A 21,119-nucleotide genomic window follows, 5' to 3' on the forward strand; every position below is an offset into this window, starting at 1 on the left:
CTTGTTGGTTTCCCAAAAATAGGACCTGGGCTTTGGGGCACTTCGTGGATGCACTCTTCATAAACTTTACATTGCAGCGTTCCTTAGGTGGCTTTCGTGCAGAGGCCCTCCAGGACCTTGGCCTCCTGGTAGCTACCATTTTAATGTCATGTATCCCCCAAGCAATCCAAATCTTTAGTAACTTTTTGAGTTTTTAAAAGCTTCTTTTCACAGAAGCTGCTTGTTCATGTTGTCAGCATTGGCTGTGCTTCCAGAACTGAGCAGTGTAAGAAAGCCTGCTCCCCCTCAAGAACAAAGCAGAAATCACAGAGACTTTCAGATAAAGCATTCTTAACTGTGAGCATGTCTGTGCGGTTTCTTCTAACCGTTTCCCAGTGAAGTGTCACACTGTGGCAGGATAGCCTGGCTTTTGAAATGAAGCCACCTCCATGGCATACGAGAACATGGGGGTCATCTTCTGTGGCTTGCTGCTGGTGACACACATTACCGGAGTGTTCCGCTTCAGTGCAGCGTGCCTCTACGGGCAGTATGGCCCCTGATCATTCACTCGGTCTCTAGGAAGGTTGGTTGCTCAGATTGCATTTTCATAATAAACCTTTTTAAAATGACCCCCGGTTTCCTCCCTGGAAAAGAGCTGAAAACAGTAATTCAGCTTGACAGTCTTTTGTTGTCCATAAATACATTTTTATACACTGATAATTAAGGGAGACAGCTGCTTTGTTTATCCAAACAGCTTTGTGAAATTGCTGATAATAAAACATGCTTGGCACACGCTTGGATTGATTACTCTTAAACTCCAGGCCTCTCCCTCAGGTGACTCTGTGTTTCCAGGGTGAGGTGTGGGGTCTGGTTGTCCAGCCTCAAGAGAAAGGCGCACTCACATATCTGAGAAGCACCAGGGTTGTTTCAAAAGACGTATGATCCCTGATGAATTATTGAAACTGCATTTTCTGACTCAGGTTAGGAAACGGAAAACACAGCCTTATTTTAAGAGCTGGCTATATTTTCTTCACATCCTGGGCTTTGGGGATCTGATTTGTTTCTGAATTATTCAGAATTCTGACTTTGCAGTTGAACTCATTTCACAAATGCAAGAAGGCATGGGGATTTGGAGCAAATGCAGCAAAAGTGAACTGACTAAATAATTAAAAACTGTATGTGTATGTGGCTGTTGAAACTGGTTGCTAGATTTTAATTCATAGTATTATAGGCACTTTACAAATAAGCTAACCAAACCTCTTAATTGCAGTTCTGATTCATTTCAACAGAATGTATAGTGAAATGGATACCATGTCGACAGCAAGTCAGCATCAGACGGTGGCAGGAGATGCCGTTTCAGAAACTCCACATGTTCTGTCAAAAGAAGATTTCCTGAAATTGATGCTTCCTGACAGCCCCTTAGTGGAGGAGGGGAGAAGAAAGGTTAGCTACTTTTGTGGGGCTTTGGAGTTACCAGAAACACCAAAAAGAAAAAGAAGAAAAGGCCAGCACAGTCTGAGAGTTCCCAGAGTACTTCCATATGCATTATCTCTCTTGACCCTTACACCACCCACTCTGTGGGACTGGCATCACTGGTCGTTTTTAAATTTATTTTATAAGGAAGCAGCATATCACTGATAAGATATCACAGAGTTTTAAATTTAGGTGGAGCAAGCCTCAAATCCAGGTTCCAACAATTATTAGTTGTGGTACCTTATGCAAGTTACTTCCCCCTTCTGCCTCAGTTGTCCTCATCTAAAAGATGGAGATACTGTATTGCAGAGATACAGTGAAGAAAAGAAATAACATGTGAAGAACCTAGTACAGGACCTGATCATAATTGGTGATCAGTAAATAACAACTGTAAAAAATATTCTAAACCAGTTCCCTGTAGTAACACTTCAACTCAGGCCACCTGCTTTTTGATCCAGAACTCTATCCTCTGCTGTAGGCTGCCCTGCCTTAGATGTAATCCTATTCCAGAAGTGGACTGGAATTCATATGATTCTGCCTCCGGGTCATTATAGTTATGGGGCATGCACTCTGCTGTGTGAAAGTATGCAGAGGCCACCGTGAAAGGCCATGCATTAAGTTTGTAAAGCAGCCTCATGTTCAGTGGCATGCCTTCTTCAGTCACCATGCAGTGGTCATTTGTTAAAGTACTGATGGTTAGTATTATTTTTAGTTTCATTATTACTGGACCATTAAGCCACTTAGAAAGTATTAAAAGCAGCTTTACAGGTTATTTAGCCCAGTCTCTTTTTGCAGGTAACTGAGTCCCCAGATGGTAAAATATTAACTCACAAGTATGTCACGGCAGCAACAGGAGCAGAATTCAGATAGTCTTACTTCTCATTCAGTGCTCCTCTTGTTCAAGTGAAAAAGAAAAAGTAAAGTAAAAATAAGACATTGCCACATTGACTGTGATCAGGGTAAAAGCAAGTCTTTGTGCTTTTGTCTTCCCTATAACAAAACAATGCTGCAATTAACCTAATTGTATTCTTATAATAACACTCTAATTAGATACTACCTCAAAGCTGCTTTAATCTAATATGCTTATAACCATGTTCTAAAGGGCCTGCTGGTCATGTGTGAAGAGGGAATCCCATAAAAACTTAATGAGTCTTCTTTTTAAACGTGTATCAAATCATGTACATGGTATTGTATAAATTTGGGTGCAAAGGCAGACTCGTACAAAAAGTGTAAATGGCTTTTCTTTTAATAGGAATGAACTTCTCCTTGGCATGTGTTTTGTTTTCTTCTAAGATAAATCACCTTCTTTTCATGGTGTAAATTTAACTTTGCAGTTCACACACATCTGAGTACCGTTCATCAGTCGGGAAGCCTTGGCAGAATGGAAGGAACACATACAATAGACATATTTTTAGCCTTCTTGCTGCATTCACAAATGTAAATAGCCATTTCTATATTTGTTTGATGTGAGCATTCCTGCTTTTACTATTGTTTATGTGAAAGGAATGTGACTCAATATGCAGAGGAGGTAGTTGGGAATTCAAATTTGATTTACTTTTTCTTGAGTCTTTGACAACTTGCTTCTTTAGTAACAATTATCCTGATGCTGCCTGTGATTAACACACAGTATTTTAATGGTTCCATTAAATCTGGTTATGATCAATTACTGTAAGTCAGTTTTCAACCATTGTAATACAGAGTTTTTCAAGTTTTAATCTTAAGCAGGCAATAAGATTTTACTGGACTGATACCATTTTTCTTGAACCTGTTTTATAGGGCCGAGGAAGCTGCAGTGTTCAAAATTAGTTTTATTATTATTTTAATTAGCTTGAACCTGACATGCAGTTGATTGGTACAAAAAAATGACCTAATATTAAAATATAGTCATTTCAAATTACAGTCAAGCTAGCACTATGTGACTATCTATTGCCTGAAATGGCAACCTTATATATTTCCAGGAGCCGTCACCGTTAATAAGGTCATGGAGGTTCCATTTAACATTTCAGAATTAATAAAGCTGTGCATGTCTAATTCATGATAATATTTCACAGAATGTCAAAGGAGGAAAACATTAAAATCCAGTCACCACACTGAAGCTCCAGTGCATTTGCCTTGAAGCAGCCACATGCCTTGCTCCATATTTCTAAGCTAATGCTTTATGCCTGCCTGGGGGAAAATTCAAAGAAGGTATCACAGTAGTATGAGAACTCACTGTTTTTAGTAAAATAAATCCCATGTTTTTAGTTTTTTAACGTATATTTTCCTCTCCCTCCCCTACCCTTGTGTTTAAACACACCTAGTTTTCGTTTTATGGGAACCTATCTCCAAGAAGGTCGCTGTATCGCACACTCTCTGATGAGAGCATCTGCAGTAATCGGAGAGGGTCTTCCTTTGGCAGTTCTCGAAGTTCCATACTTGACCAAGCCCTGCCCAATGACATTCTCTTCAGCACCACCCCACCCTACCACAGCACGCTGCCTCCCCGGACCCAGCCTGTGCCCAGCATGGGGAGCCTGAGAAGTAAGTGGGCCGGCATGCTCTTGCCAGGGCCAGTTTCCAGTGTGTGGGCTGAACTGAATAGCCGCTGTGCCTTAGTGGCTTCTTCAGATTTCATGTCTTGAAGGAAGGTTTTGTGTTTTGTTTTTGTTTTTCCAGTAATTTTCAAATATGATAAAAGCCCGAGAATGAACAAGTTAAGCAGTACCCTGCCCATTTTGAAGAAAACTGAAAAGGTCATATTAAACATTTTTATAAAGTTAAATATTCAGTTCTAAATCCTATATCTCAGCTATTATATCTAAAAGAAAAATGTCTAAAACTCTATTTTAAAAAAAGAAATCTGTGGAGCCAGGGGAAGGGAAGGGGATTTTCCAGTGGGCAGCAGGCAAGGAGGAAAGTTTAGTTTTCTAGCTTTGTATTTCTTTGTGTTTTTGAAATTAAATACCTGGTGCTGGGGGAAAGTTGTGGACAGGAATCAGAAGGCCTGGGTCTTAGACCAGCTTACTCGCAGGGGGCTTTATGTCCTTGTGCATGTTACTTACATTTTCTGTATCTTGATTCACTCCTTAGATTTTTCCTTCAAATCCTAAAAAATATATGATCTTTACACATTGTAAGTTCCTTATTAAAATATGACTTTTTAATGGCAATTTTAAACTGGTTAGATTTACTGGTCGTGCAGTGGCTAAAGCATGCTGCTGTTAACCAAGAGGTTAACGAGGCTCAAATCCACCAGCCACTCCTCCAGAGAAAGATATGGCAGTCTGCTTCCGCAAAGATTTGCAGCCTTTGAAACCCTGTGGGGCAGTTCTGCTCTGTCTTCATAGGGTCACTATGAGTCAGAGTTGACTTGATGGCAGCAGGTTATTATCTGTTGTATAGGAAGAATAGAAATTTAACCAGGAATGTAGCACTGTCAAGTTTGTTTGTTTTTTTAACTTCATCATAGAACGCGTTATCTTTAGAACCGATTCGAACTTTATAATACGCGTAGAAGTCCAATACTAGATGAAATAATTCTAATAATGTTTCCAATGTTTAACATAATTGGAAATAAACCTTGTCTTGAAAAATTCCTAATCTATTTCTTTAAGTAACATAATATCCTGCCTCTTATAAAGAGTCCATTTACCTAAATTGAAGAAACCTTTGAACTCTTTCTTGATAACCATATGAAAGATTAGACAGACATATGATACCTCAATATTTTCACCTTTTTATACATAGGTAACTTTAATGTCCTCTTAAAAACTTTTATAAAACCAATAAAACTGTGTTACAAATGTTATTTCGTTCATTTAAAATGCTTGAAGTGTGATTGTGAGATCACTAATTGTATTTGTTAATGCAGTTCTCACATTCCACCTTCATGTTGCTTCCATGTGATAGATGGAAGTAATACTTTAATGTATTAAAAGTATGCACAGTTAGGACATAAGCAGAATGCACTGTTTATCCGCGATCTGGGTTAAAAACCACCTTACTTGTTTTCGTTGTGTAATTCTCCAGGGAAGGCAGTGAGAGTGGTGCTTGCCGTTTGCTGTTCTCTAAGTAACTACTCAAAAAATTCTCTGGGTTTGGTGAGTGAGATGGCAAAATGTAAAAAAGGGAATTGGAAATAATTTGTATTGATGCCAGTTCCCCTCAAAACTTTCTTCTGATTCCCACCACCCTGCCCCCAGGAGCATATGCGCTTCAAGGAAGTTGTCATTTGTAGGACTCTAGTTCTTATGGTCTAATGACTGCCACAATCACCTATGTGATTGCTACTTTTGTATCTACTCCAGACTGATTTTGCTAATTCTCAGCTGTCTATGGTTTCTGGTCAGTCAGCACACCATCTCTAAGAAGGTATGACTCTTGGAAAGTCATCTGACAGTCTGGAACTGGGACAACCAGAAAGCTCAAATGTGAACACTAAGGCCAAGCAGATGTCTTCGCGTGAGAAATGAGGACTATTTGAAGTTCCCCAGCTGGATGACTGAGTTTCTCAAAGAGATGTGGCTTTATATTTAAACTAGGAGTAGAGGGTAGTTCTGTCAAATCTTCTGGCATTGAGGGATTAAATTTGCTATGTGGAGCTAGGTAAAAAACTCAGAAGACATGCAGATTCTTCTTTTAAAATTTAAAGCTAGAGAATTCCTAGGAAGCATCTGATCTTCTAAGAGAGAATCTTTCACCAGTAAGTAGGTACTTACTCAGATCTTTTTTATAATTTGGCGGGACGAGGAAAGGATCAGCATATCCTTCACAATGAATACTGAAAGAGCTAATCTCTGTACCTTTTTTACATATAATTATTGTAGTCACAGGCTTCTCTTTCAGATATTTTAGCTTATAAAAGTCCCAGATTTGAACCTGTCTCAGCGTATTTCTTTTTTTGAGATCAAGATGTTAATCCAGCCTTGTGAGACAGATACTTAACAAGCACGTTTGAATATGATTCATGTCATGATTCATATATATTTCCTGTGAAGTCACTGAAATGTGCTGTATCATTATATCTTCAACTTGTAGGTGTAAAAATAAGATCTTATCCAGAAATTGAAAATTGTTCTGAAATGTTGTTTCTGCATTTCATTTAGAACATTTATCTGCTTCCATCACTGGTGGATTTCAGAATAAAATTTCTTCAGTGGCCCAGATAGGAAAAAAATGTGGGTAGGGGAGCATTTGGACACATAGTCCATAGACCAGATTCCAGGTGGTATTGAAAAACATCCATGGTATCCTTTTCCTCCTTGGCAAACTAGGTACCTGGATTTATCCAGTACAGTCCCAAGCATTGGCAGGCTCCCAACATGTGTAAAGATAATTGCTGTTTTTTGTTTTTTGTTTTTAATGGGGATCAAAAACTCCAAGGTATGGTGGGACTCTTCCTATGAGGATAAACTAAAGAGAAAGAGTTCTTCTGTTTCAAAGAATAAAAACAGAGTATTAGGTGTGCTCCCAAGTCCTATCATTCTGAACTGGGCACCTCACAAAGGTGTCCCTTAAAGTTAAAAAAAAAAGGAAGTTTTAGGATAAGAAAAAGAAATCAATGTTTCCCTTATAATTTAGTACTCAGAGTGAGATGCTGCAGAGCAGAGGCGTCAGCTCAGAGGTTTTATGTCGCCAGCGGTCAGGGCTCCTGGAGGAGAGCAGTGGGGTGTGTGAGGGACACCCTCCTAGGTAAGGCTTGCATCGTGGAGGGCATTTGTGGCCTCCTCTCTAACACCATCTGAGGCAGGGCTGTGACTGATTCAGCAGAGCACACCTTCCTCTTTTTTCAAACGTTCTTAGTCTCCCCTATAATAAATAATCCATTGGTTTCTGGAGGGTAACTATGAGGCCTCAGATATGTGACCACCGGGAAAGGCTTTCAGAAGCCACCTCAGCATTTTATTATATTAACAAGAAAGTCAGATTCAATAAAGATGGTTACTGTGATTTCTGGGCTCAGTAAACAAACAGGAAGCCACAGATCAATATCCCAGTCCAGAAAGTAGGAGGTCCAGGCAGCGGTGCCTCAACATTAACCATCTTTCAGAACCCATTAGTCTCTTAATTGACCTGAGTTAGGCCTGTGCATGACTTGATGAATAGGAACTGTGAGGCGAGAACGGGAGCCTCCCCCAAGATGATTAGAGCAGCTTCGCCCGCACTTGTGCAATAGAAATGCGTTTCATTGGACAGTGTCCTCTCCTCCCAGCCTGTTTTGTAACGCGTTCTCAGAACTCCCAGAAAGGTTAATGGAGATCAAACAATTGCGATTAGTATTCTTTTCTACTTACCAAGTGTCTCATCTTCTTTGACATGAGTGATAGTACATGCATGGCTGGTTTAGGTTTCTAGTCTGCAGCGCAGCTGGAGGAGTGTGATGTTCCTGAGGAGGTCACAGTACTCCATGTCGGTGAGCCTGTGAACCTCCCGGTTGCTGAGCTTACACCACTGCGCTCCCGCCTTGCCGGGAAGCTATCTACTTCACCAACTGAAAGGGGCTCTTTCTTTTCTGACTTGGCCAAAACAGCAGTGTGGTCTCCCGATGTAACTCAAGGCTTGGGAGATCTGGGTTTCAAATAACAGGCATTGAGAGCTGAGAAGTGATCACTCACTCCTTATCTCTGTCTACGCTGCATGTATCCAAACCCCTATCATCAAGCCACCAGAACAGTATTTTATCTCCTTGTGTCCTGAGCTCCTTGGGAGCAGAACCTGTGTCTTGTTGTTATATCCCTAGGTTCTAATGTAGCATCTAGAAGATAATAGGTCTCAGTAAACACCATCTAGATGAACAGGAGATAGCCATGACACCTGAATATTAGTTTAAAATTATTATAAAGGCTTTTTGGTGGCTTGGAGTCACAAACAAAAAGATAGTTGGTTTTTTCCAATTACATGATTTGCCAACCAGTGGTAAAGTGTGTGTGCTTTTTGTTTTGATTATTCGGGGAGGAGTATAGATGGATCTTACTTCTCTTAAGATCATTGTCACTGATGCTAGACCCTACGTGCTTACTGAAAGATAATGGATTTAGATTTAGTCTGTCTTTTTTTCAGAGCTTTTATACCCAAACTGTACTCCTCACTGAGCAGCTCCTTCTTATCGTTCAGGTCCCAGCTCAAGTATCACCTCCTTGGACAGGCCTTATCCAAGTATGCCATCAAGCTGCTCTCTCACTTCACTCTCTTTTATGTTGTTCAGAACTCTTACCTCTACTTATACTTACTTGTTTTTTTGTTTCCTACCTGTTTCCCTCTCACAAACGTGTAAGCTCTGTCTGTGCGAGCAGGGCCTTGTCTGTCTTGTCCACTGTGTTTCCCCATCACTTGGCATGTAGTAGTCATCTAATAAATGCATCATAGATACACTGTTAGTAGTACTCCAAGTAAACTCTAAAGAAAAGGAGACTTCTACTAATCTACTAAGCTTTGCCAGTTCTGCGGTGTCAAATAGACAAAATTTCTATTCACAATTGAGTAAGAGCAGATGATATTTGTAATAAAGAAGAAGTATCACAAACTGTACTCCCTCTTTTTCCTTGGTTCTCCATAGACATTGAAGGAGGTTAGAGGTGTGTCTTGGGCTTGCCTTTGGTTGTGAGATATAGCTCCTAAGACCTTCATAGATCCCAGAGTAATCAATGCCACGTTAGCATGGCCTCTGTGGGAGATGTGCACAGGACTCAAGCAGGGAACCACGGAGCCAGTGGAGCTGTGGACAGCTGGGCATGCTCACTAGCTGATCTACTCTCGGCCATCAGCCTTTGAGCCTCTGAAACTCAAATTTAAGCCTTGGCAAAATTACGAATGGCCACATGTCTTGGAACTTCAGGGCTGCTCAGGAAGAGTCAGAATTTTAATTAAGAGACTGGTATGCTCGGTTGGGGAGCCCTGGTGGCGCAGTGGTTAAGAGCTATGGCGTACTACAGCTGCTAACCAAAAGGTCAACAGTTTGAATCCACCAGCCGTTCCTTGGAAACCATATGGAGCAGTTCTGCTCTGTCCTGTAGGGTCACTATGAGTCGGAATCAACTCAACAGCAGTGGATTTGGTTTGTTTTTGTTTTTATACTCGGTTGGGGGAATACAACTTTTGAGCACACAACTACAACTAGATCAAGGGGAAGGGAAAGCAAGAGACATTAGTAGCACCCTGCCTTAGTTATCTAGTGCTGCTATAACAGAAATACCACAGTGGATGGCTTTAATAGACAGAGATTTATTATCTCATAGTATAGTAGTCTGGAAGTCCAAATTTAGGTGCCAGCTCCCGGGGAAGGCTTTCTCTCTCTGTAAGCTCTGGAAGAAGGTCTTTGTTATCTATCTTTCCCTGGTCTAGGAGCTTCTCAGTGCAGGGACCCCAGGTCCAAAGGACACTTGTGCTTCTGGCTGTTTTTGCTTGGTAGTATGAGGTCCCCCATGTCTCTCTGCTCCTGTCTCTCTTTTGTATCTCAAAAGAGGTGGTTCAAGACACAGTCTAATCTTGCAGATTGAGTCCTGCCTTATTAACGTAACTGCTGCCTATCCCACCTCATTAACATCACAGAGGTAGGATTTACAACACATAGGAAAATCACACAATACTGGGAATCGTGGCCTAGCCAAGTTGAACCACATTTTGGGGGACACAATTCAGTCTATAATACACTGCATCTATCCCCTTTGTTCTGATTGCATTTAGTCCCTCTTCTCTATTTTTTTAATTTCTGGCTCCCGTTAGAGCCAATGAGGACGTTGTTATTTAATGGCATTAGAGAAGAAAGCGGACAGAACCCAGAATATGTGTTGGCTGGGTTTTAGCTTTAAGAATGTCAGAAGCTCAAGGGAAGGGTTATTTCTTTATAAAATAAAGAAAATCCTCAAGTTGACATCTTTTAAAAAAATGTGACTAATAGACTGTACTTCCTGTAGAAATATTCATTTACCTGGATAATTTCCCCCTCCTTGATGCTTGCCCTCTCCAATGAGGGGAAGAGGAGAGTGCTTACACCAGGCTTTAGTCATTGTGGCCTCTACGACCTTCACAGAACCGTGACACTCTTACCCCCGCTCTCTGAAGAGCTCAGGTACATAGAAATTAGTGGCAAAAGAATTTCCACCTAGTTAAATAATTCCTTTACAGATTGTGCAGGAAACCTACTTTAAGCAACGCAGCATGTTTGTTAGAAAGAAGAATTTATAAGTGTTTAAAGATCCCTGGGATCATGACCTACTGGTTTGAGGTTTGAATCTTAAATGCCTTTGGTTAAAGACCTAAGAGTGGGTTCAACGCCAGCCCCTGTTCAGCACCGTAGAGGCTGGGCTCCCTGTACTTGCTGCCTTTCCAGTGGAGGTTGTGGGGAGAGGACAGAAGGGAATGCATACTAGGTCTTTTCTACTTCGTGACTCCCTCTCCAGCAATGGTACTTTAATTCAATCTTTGTTTACCTTTTGGCAAGGACAAAGGCTTCACACTCCGAGTAAGTTGCTAGAGGCAGAAACAGTTATTTTAGAGAAGAAAAGAATAGGGAAAGGGAAGAGAGCAGGGATTATGCTGAAAAGATATTACTGATGTGATATACACTATTGATGTTCCTTTCAAAATGGGGACTGGTGGAATAAATTGGAATTAAATGAAACATCTAAACATGATAATATTAAAAGTAGACTGATTTGAACCCAGGACTAAATCCACCCATCTATGGGCAGCTGATCTTCGACAAAAGGGCAAAGTCCATTAAATGGGGAAGAACTAGTCCCTCCTGATAACATATCCAAAGGATGTGAAAGGTAATCTTGCTGTCCTTGCTTCTAAGGAGCATTCTGGTTGTACTTCTTCCAAAGTAGATTTGTTTGTTCTTTTGGCAGTCCACGGTATATTCAATATTCTTTGCTAACACTGCAATTCAGAGGTGTCATTTCTTCTTCAGTCTTCCTTATTCATCGTCCAGGTTTCGCATGCATACGAGGCAATTGAAAACACTTGGGTCAGACCCACCTTAGTCCTTAAAGTGACATCTTTGCTTTTTAACACTTTAAAGAGGTCTTTTGCAGATTTGCCCAATGCAATGTGGTTTTTGATTTCTACTTCCGTAGGTGTTGATTATAGATCCAAGTAAAATGAAATCCTTGACAGCTTCAATGTTTTCTCTGTTTATCATAATGTTGCTCATTGGTCCAGTTGTGAGGATTTCTGTCTGCTTTATGTTGAGGTATAATCCATACTGATGGCTGTAGTCTTTGATCTTCATCAGTAAGTACTTCAAGTCGTCTTCACTTTCAGCAAGCAAGGTTGTGTCATCTGCGTATCGCAGGTTGTTAATGAGTCTTCCTTCAGTCCTGATGCCCCGTTCTTCTTCATATAGTCCAGCTTCTTGGATTACTTGCTCAGCATACAGATTGAATAAGTATGGTGAAATATTGTGTGGTCTCACTTTTATAAAAAGTCAATAGGTATACCCCCAGAAAGCAGTGTTCTTTGACGTTTACCAGGGCTGGGAGGGAGAGGGAGGAAGAATCACTTTCTGGATAGTAGACACTTGTTATTTTTGGTGATGGGAAAGGCAATACCCAATATGGGTGAGGTCTGCACAGCTTGTCCAAGGTAAGTGAAGACACTAAGAAGTATGCAAGAATAAGGGCCAATGTCAGTAGATGCTATAACATACAATTTTGCAACAATAATAACCAAAAAAAATTATGTGTGGTTACATAGGTAGATATGTATTCATATAAGTGTATAGGAAGGCACATGTGAGTGTATGAGTGTACGTGTATAGGTGTACCTGTAGGCATATGTATATATGTTTGTGTGTGCTGCATATATATTCATATATTTAATAAACCACATAGGTGACAAAGTTACTGATCACTTTCTAGACATAACCAAATACCTTGCAGGATTGGTTCACTGGGTTTGAAGGCTTGGGACCATAGTCTCGTGGGACAGCTCAGTCAATTGGCATAGCATGGTTCATAACGATAATGTTCTACATTCTAGTTTGGTGAGTAGCATCTGGGATCTTAAAAGGTGCGAGTGGCCATCTAAGATACAACTGTTGGTCTCTACTTCATTGGAACGAAAGAGAATGAAGGAAACCAAAGACTCAAAGAAGAAACTAGTACCCAGGACCCATAACCCACATGAACCACAGCCTTATCTAGCCTGAGACCGGAAGAACTAGATGGTGCCCAGCTACCACTACCAACCATTCTGACCAAGGACACAGTAGAAAATCCTAGCTAGAAAGTGTGAAAAATCTAGAACAAAACTCAAATTCTTAAAAAAAAGCCAGACTTACTGGACAGAGTAGAGGAACCCCCGAGACTGTTGCCAAAAGATAACCTTTGAACTTGGAACGAAGCTACTCCTGGTGATCACCTTTCAACCAAATAATAGATTGGCTTATAAAATAAACTATTGCCCTTGAATTCTGTGCTCCCTTAAATAATCAACTATATGAGACCAAACTGTCAACATTTACCCTAAAACAAAGATGAAAAGCTAAGGAGGGGCAGGGAAGGTAAATTAATGGTAACAGAAGGAACAGAATGGAAATAATGAGAATGTTGACACATTGTGAAAAATGTAACCAATGTCATGGAACAATTTATATAAAAATTGTTAAATGGGAACTTCATTTGCTGTGTAATCTTTCACCTAAAACAATAAAATGTTAAAAAAAAAAAAAATGATTTGATTGGTAGCTGCAACTACCAGAGATCTGCCAAGAGCTACATTTGAAAGGTGTCAAGACAGTGGGAGACTGTTAGTCCTTTGCAAGACCAAATTTACAAACGCTCTCCATTTCAGTCCAGATGCCAGCATTTCACAGCGACCCAAAAGTATGTGGCTACAAAAATTACAGGTGCGTTTCGTTAATTATGTCCCTTATTTAGCTTAATTGCAGGCTCAGACGGCCAGGTGGTCATTATTTTGATTGGTCTAATTAATTAGTTTTCACAAGCAGCTGCATGCAGCATTCGGCCAGGTTCAGAAAATGCAAGGTAAAAGAAAGTCAATGGAAGCCTCTTGAAAATGAGCACCTAAATGCATAATGAATTCTTAACTAGTGCTATTGATGACGAACACTCTTAAAAGACTGTGACAAGAGTTTACAGAGAAGAAGAAATATAAAAGATTCATTTGTACAGCCAAACATTTAAATACAGGATAGAGAGAGATTTCTGGTTTAACCAGTTATAGAGCCATCTTATTAAATCAAAAAAGTATTCCATTCACGATTTTTGTGCATAGTATGTAAAGTATCATTCTGTTTCTTGTCTGTTAATAATGAAAACAAAATTAATCTTGGTGCATTTATACTAAGTCGATACTGCTATAACCATAGTTTGCTGCTTTTTAGAAAACCTCGATTTTTCAACGTTTTTGGTAATCGCAGCCCAGTGTCTCCTAGCTGGGGGCAGGAGATATTTTAAAAGGAGCTCCCTCAGCTCTTTTGTGAGGGGCCAAGGTGATGATACATGGTATTTATGATCTGTCTGACACTCTGGCTTTGTTTTATTTAGATGAGTTCTGGTTCTCCGATGGGTCCCTATCAGATAAGTCCAAGTGCACAGACCCTGGCCTGATGCCCCTCCCAGACACGGCCACGGGGTTGGATTGGTCTCACCTCGTGGATGCTGCACGGGCGTTTGAAGGTAAAGACTGACCAGCCCAACGCAGGTCACTCACTACCCCGTGGAGCCTGTTTCTGCAGTGCCCATGGGGGCAGCTTGAGGGCAAATGTGTCCAGGTCGTTTGGGGTAAAGTTTGGGATGATTTGTTGATCTCTGAGGATGAAAACAAGCAGGGGAAGGCTTGAGCTATGACTAAGGATGTTCCCTTAGGGACAGCATGTCTTTTAGTAAAAGGAGCACTAGGCAAGGAATCGCAAAACCTGAATTCTAGCTCAGGTACCAGCTGTGATCCTGGGGTAAGTCATTTTTCCTCTGTGGATGTCTGTGTGAAAAGTAGAGGTGATTATATAGGACCTGAATTGTATCTCGCCTCTCAATGTAATGAGTTAAGATTGGAGGGATGAGGCCCTTAAGTAGATTGAAGCTGCCTAATTTGGCAAGAAGAGCACTGGACTAGTAGTCTGGAGGTTTGGTATAAACATACTTCTAAGCTGAATTTAGAGTACAGATTGCAGGTGACGCATTCAGACAAAGTAGAAATATGCATGACAGAAATTCCAACCAGCCAGTGCCTCAGGTACATTATTACCTAAATTAAACAGAAAGAATGTGCGATTATTTTTGCCAGGGGAGAGGACTTTGGTTATCTGACCTTTCAGAAGCTTCCAAACCTCACACTTATTTAAAAAAAAGAAAAGAAAAGGTCTGGAAAAAGTGTTAAGCTTAAGAATTTCAGTAATTTTTGATGCTGCTCTGTCAGGTAGCATGACATCTTGAAACAATAGTCAGTTTATGAAAATTCAGTTGAGGACTTGCAACTCCAGGCCTCTGGCTAATCAAATTTTCTGTATCAGTGTCACTTTGGGTTAAATCACCCAGTGACCAGCTTCACTCTGACATGAGTTAATATGGTGGAACGGGGTATGATCAGTTGTCTTATTACTTTAAAGAGAAATGAGTTCACCTAGATAGCCCAGTTGGCCCACTTTGACTATCTTTTTGTACCAGTTTGCAAAGCTATTTCTGAACTAGACTAAATATTATAAAGAAAAGATCATCCAAAAAATCCTCATGTGTTTGTTTATTTAGTTAGTAAAAACTAATAAAGGCACTTCAAAATGCCTTGAGTTCAAACACCTCTGGAATAATACCATGCCCTTATTTTGACATAAATAGCTAGCACATTTGAAAATTGGCTTTAAAGAAATGGAATGTTTCTGCCTACTGAATTGAGATATCGTGACCCTTATAAAATCCAGTAGTGTAATTCATCTCTAGCAGATATCTTTTCCCCCATTGATCAATCTCATTTAGCTACACATTTTGGCATATGATATATTCACCTTTGTTTGCAAGCGAAAATTGACATCGAACTACATGAGTTTAAGAATTTGATGTTACTATGTACCATTTAAGAATTGAGCAGAGGCAATGATTTCATCGACCTCAATTATAGAGGCTTAAAGATGTTTAAACTTTATTAGTACACAGGACACAACGTAGCGTATGTTATTGTGGATGATGGTCCTTTAGGTATCCTGTACTCAGGCATTTGGTATATTCCCTCCAAAGTGGAGGAGGATTTCTATGCCACATTTTCTGACCACAAGACAATGACAATAGGATTTAAAAACAAAAATAGAAGCAAAACACAAACGAAAACTCTAATGATTTGGAATATTTTAAATACTACTCTAATAATAGTTGGGCTGTGAAGGATTAAGAAATACAATAAGAGCATTTCTTTTTAATGAGTGATGATGAAAAAGATGCTACCTATTAAGATCTTTGGACTTTGGCCAGAGTAGTTCTTAAAAAAAAAAAAAAAGTATTGTTTCAAAAATATTTATTAAAATGGAAAAAAAAACATGAAAATTAATTAATTTAGCTGTACTTTGAAAAGATTCAACAAAAGCTGTGAAAGAAAAAAATGGAAAGAAATAAAATTTTAGAAAACAATAGACAAGTGAAATTTTAGCATCATTTGTAAGTAAAATCAGTAATTGTTTTTTGAATGTTGATAAACCAACAGCAAATTTTATTTTTAAAAAAATACAAATAAACAGAATGAGAAAGAAGATTAATACCAACCAGCAGTGCATAAGAGAAAAAATTAAGTAATGTCAAGTAGATATATACAAATGAATTTGATAAATAAGATAATTGGATATTTCTTACAAGAAAAAGGAGTTAAAAAGCAAAGTTGAAAGCCGAAGTAGGGGGATGGCATTGAAAAAGTTATCCAGGAATATCCCCAACTCCCAAGTAGCACCTGAAACTAGTAAGTTTACAGTTAATTGTCTGAAAGTTTCAAACAACAAATGTTTCTTGTAATTCAGTAGCAGCCTTATTGCATAATAGGACAGTTTCCTGATAACGTGAAGAAAAAAAAAGAGATAATCATAAGATAATCTCAGTCATGAATACTGATGTGAGAAAGCTTAGATGAAATTCAGTAGTGAATTAAAAAGTTTCATTATTATTGGTGAGAGTTTGGGAATGCTAAACTGGTTTAATTTTTAAAACATTAATTATAATAAGTTACAATATATGAAGTAATTTAACATTATAATTTCCTTAAAAAAAGGTACATCTAATAGAACCAGGGCCTGTTTCTAGTAAAAATTAAGATTTGAGTGACGCCTCTGTAGCCTAACAAAGAATATCTACTTTATTCCAAATAGTTATATAATACTGGTTGGGAAAATGTATACAAGCAGATCCCTTACATCCAGAAACTAAACAAAGGTATCCTTTGGTACTGTGTCCTTTAATTCCATACTGGTGATCCTTGCCATTTACACAGTGAAAAAGAAATACAGAATAAATACTGGAAATAAAAATTATAAATATGCTTCTGTATCTAGAAAGTATGAAAGATCAAAAAGAAATTGTTAAAGATTATAAAATAAAGTAGCTAGATAAAATATTTCATTAGTGTTTTATATTTCATAAGCATCATTTTCATAAGCATCATTTCAAAGTGTTGATAGATTTTTGGTTTTGGTTTTGTGTTTTGTTTTTAGTGATCTATTTCTATATAACAAACTACTCCAAAATTTATGGCTAAAAACAACATTTTGTTATTTCTCATGAGTCTGTTGGCTGACTAGTCTCAGCTGGGTGGTTCTTCTGCTCTGTGTGGTATCAGCAGGGGTCATTCATGCAGCTGTATTTAACTGGAGCTTAGCTAGAACTCTAGTGACTTCATTTATGTGTCTGTGACTGGGGTGGCCGAAACAGTTGGGGTCTGGATGGACCTCCATCTTCAGCAGGATTATTCTTCACATAGCAGCTTAGAGAACCAGAAGAGCAAAAGCTACAAAATCTCATAAGGCCTGGTCTTCAAGGTTCTAGAACATTATTTCCGCTGCATTCTGTTGATTAAAGCAAATCATAAGGTGATTAAAGTGAATCACAGGTGAGGAAATAGACTGCACCTCTTGATAGGAGGAGTGGCCTGTGCATACATGATGGGAGGAATTATTGGCCATCATCTTTGCAGATAGTCGTCCACTGTGACAGTAATAAAGAACACTTTAGGTAGAGATCAGCAACATCATAATGAGAGAAATCAAAGGGATACTTTAATAACTGAAAAGTCTTAATATAAGTAAGGATGGCAATGGATAGAAAGATTTAAGTATAGTAAAGATGACAGCCCTTCCTAAGGTAATTTGTACAAATTTATAATTTGTAGCACAATTTCAATTAAAATTCTAAAGGATATGTTAAAGAACTTAATGACATCCATTTAGAAAATAGATGAACAATGTTCAGCGAAAAAGCCCATTAACCAAAACCAAACCAAACCTGTTGCCATTGAGTCGATTGCGACTCATAGCTATCCTATAGGACAGATTAGAACTGTCCCATAGGGTTTACAAGGAGCACCTGGTGGATTCGATCTGCCGACCTTTTGGTTAGCAGCTGTAGCTCTTAACTACTACACCACCAGGGTTTCCAAAAAGTCCATTATAAATGAATAATATAAATCAGCTAGTAAGTATAAATTTAATAGTAATAATTAAAATAGCATAATAATGATTTGAAAATAGAATTGAGTCCTTTTGAAGAGAAATGAGGAGTCCATACAGAAATCTGATATAATTAAGAGTTAGGTGGGAAAAGAATTTATATTACTCCTTTTGGATTTAGAAATTGAAAAGTCTATTCTAGAAAAAGTTAAAAAAAAAAATTATTACCATTTTGGAAGCAAAGTAATACTTTAATTACGGAATGATGAAAGAAAATACAAAATGTAATATGGCTAGATAAAAAATATTTAAGCATATAGACCTTTTATGAAACTGAAAGAGAACATTAAAAAGGCAAATATAGGAAAAGATTTGTAATAAATGTGATGGGCAAAAACATGATATGTAAAGTACATAAAGGAACTTAACCAGCAGAAACTCCAAACCCCTGGTAAACAAATGATCAAGGCATAATACAACAGTTCTGGAAAGCTATCTTCACAGCTCTATGCATAGCTGATATCATTGTAAAAATTATAAGGCGATTCATCTTGTTTTTTCAAGGTATGTGACAGTATGTAGCTAGAGCCAGAAAAATGTACCCACCCTTTTACCAAATATCTAATTTTGTGAGTTTAGCCGTAGGAAATTATTCCAAAGACTAAAAAAGCTTCCAACAGAGGAACGTTATGCAGCAGTATTAATAGTTAATTAATAAGTAATAACCAATATTAACCAAACTCTACTCCAGAAAAAACCAAATGTTAAAAACCAAAATGTTAAAAACAGGTGTATTGAAAGAGAAAGCAGGTCAGGTGCGGTGTCATGCTCCTCACTGGAGCCCGTGACCCTGATCGTCCCTGTGCTGCGACGGGAAAACTCGCTGAGTTACGTTTCAGATTTTACATTTTATGTCATAAAATACATGGTATGTCTACTGTATCGCTTTGTCATACTTGCAGTAAGGTTCAGGGATACCTAATAATATATCTAATAGATTCTGTCCTCCCTCAAGTATGATAAAGTAAACAAACCCCACTAGAAATCCTGGCTGTGGGCCAAACAGTGAAGCAGAGGAAGGGGAGTGAATCTTTGAAAGTTGTAGGATTTAAAGTAATCCTCATGTATCAGAATATCAGAAGTAGATAATTGGCGTAGTCTTGAGTGTTTGTTGAGTGGATGGTGGTGTTTTACATGAAGACAGACTTAAAAGATGATGACCAGTGTCGTCCACAGCATAAGGCATGTAGACCGGGAAGACCTTTCTTGATCTGAGTATCAGCTCTCTCCATTGATGGGAGCTGTCATGCTCTTCCCAGGGCCGTCTCAGCATGTGAGCAGGTGTGTGCTTGTGTGTGAATGACTGTGAGACACGTGCAGAGTAAACAACCCAGTTATCAGGGAGGAAATGGTCCACATAAGTGTGCCTTCCAAAAAAATAGAAGTTATGCTTTTAATTCATTATTTTCCATGTCCTTGGTTTCTTAAACAGCATAATAAGCATAAATTTTTATGAAAAGACAATGTATTGATTTTCTAACTTTTTCAGTTTTGAAGCTTCAGCTTAATGTTAATACGGTGTTTAAAGTTATTGATATCTGACCACTGTGAGTTTGTGTGTGTGTGCAAACATGAACAAAACTGAAACAAAATGTGATGTACTTTGTAATCTTAATGGTAACAATCAGTTTAAAAAAAAAAGAAATAAAAGTGACTTTTACACAGATGAAAAATACAAAGCCAAATTTAATTTAGCAAGTGAACTTAAATTATCTAAGAAATTAAAACTGTTTCAGGCCAACAACAGTTGTGTCTTAAGTAGATGATAATGGCAGCGCTTTCCTCTGTTCATTTGTCAGGGGACTGTCACCTTTCTATGTTCCTGTGTTCATCATGGGCTGCACAAGACATAAACCAGCATTTTTTATGTTCAAAGTCCAGTGTAGCCTTGTTATTTTTTCTTTCCTTGTAGTTAGTTGGAGCCCTAGTGGCACAATGATTAAAGCACTCAGCTGCGAATGGTGAAGTCAGCACTTCGAACCCACCAGCCACTCCTCGAGCAAAAGATGTGACAGTCTGCTTCCGTAAGGATTTACAGCCTTGGAAACCCTATGGGGCAGTTTTACTCTGTCCTTATAGGGTTGCTGTGAGTTGCAGTCAACTCAGTGGCAGTGGGTTTGGTTGGTGGTAGTTAAGTCAGCCAGTCACTTGCTTTCTACACTCCAACAAGCACAGTTGCCAGAATCAGAGCCTTTCCTTTCGTACGTTTAACTGCAAAGCCCAGCCTTATTTCATCTGTAGTTGGAACAAAGACAGAGGAGAGCAGCTTTGTGAAAATAGGTTTGATCTGTCCTCATGCTTGTGTGTCTCGATGGCAGATATCTGGGGCATGTGCTATTCTGCTACTCCATGCCCTCTGCAGACATGACTAATTGATCAGAACATTCATTCCAACCAGACCCAGACTTGGCCTTACAGTTCTCCAGCAGTGCTCCTGGCAGCCTAGTGAGTTAATGGGAGTTATTTGCATGTAACTGTTTTGCCTTCTCAGTTCTAGATTGAAATGGATTCGTCTGTTGACTATTCATACTTTTGTTTAGTGCTAAATGCATTATCACCCCTTTGATAGGAATAAGAAACTGACATTGAAATAAGGTTGTTTTTTTGTTTTTTTGTTTTTTTTCCAAAAAAAAAAAAAAAGATCTTTTGAAGGGGTGACTTGTTTAATGCATAAAACATGCCTAATGTCCCGCCTTATCCAGGGTAGCTTGCACATGCAAAGAATGGGAGGGAAAAATGATACAGGTGGCATGTGTGGAGTTTGGGTGGTTGTAGCTTCCCTGTATTAACCTTTAAATGAAGCTCCTACTCCCACACCCCTGTTATGGTTCTGTTTGGGCCATTTGGTTCAATGTAAAAATTACTTGGTTACTGAATACTTGTCATCACAAAATAAGCTGTGGAGGAAAAAAGCTTCCACTGACTAGAAACTATCACTAAGATTAGCTGTTTCATAAACTAGTGTCTCTACTTCGTCAGGTAGCATTCTGTTTGCATCTCAGCTGCCCCCGCCACCACCACCCCTGCCACC

At 38.9% G+C, this 21,119-nt stretch overlaps 1 protein-coding gene across 2 annotated transcripts in view; it reads left to right on the forward strand.

The window, feature by feature from the left end:
* SIPA1L2 (signal induced proliferation associated 1 like 2) overlaps positions 1-21,119 on the forward strand; it is a 243,289-nt gene that overhangs the window by 213,371 nt on the left and 8,799 nt on the right. Inside the window, exons 17-19 of one of the 2 annotated variants that reach the window (XM_023728024.1) lie at positions 1,269-1,422; positions 3,753-3,972; positions 4,108-5,112. In XM_023728024.1, coding sequence (XP_023583792.1) covers positions 1,269-1,422; positions 3,753-3,972; positions 4,108-4,226 — 493 coding nt within the window. In that variant the 3' untranslated portion in view covers positions 4,227-5,112. Of the gene's footprint in view, positions 1-1,268; positions 1,423-3,752; positions 3,973-4,107; positions 5,113-13,940; positions 14,073-21,119 lie in introns of those variants that run through there. The other variant, XM_023728023.1, reaches the window with a different exon arrangement.

The sequence above is a fragment of the Trichechus manatus genome, unplaced genomic scaffold (genome assembly GCF_000243295.1).
Source record: "Trichechus manatus latirostris isolate Lorelei unplaced genomic scaffold, TriManLat1.0 scaffold00021, whole genome shotgun sequence".
Classification (NCBI taxonomy): Eukaryota; Metazoa; Chordata; class Mammalia; order Sirenia; family Trichechidae; genus Trichechus; species Trichechus manatus.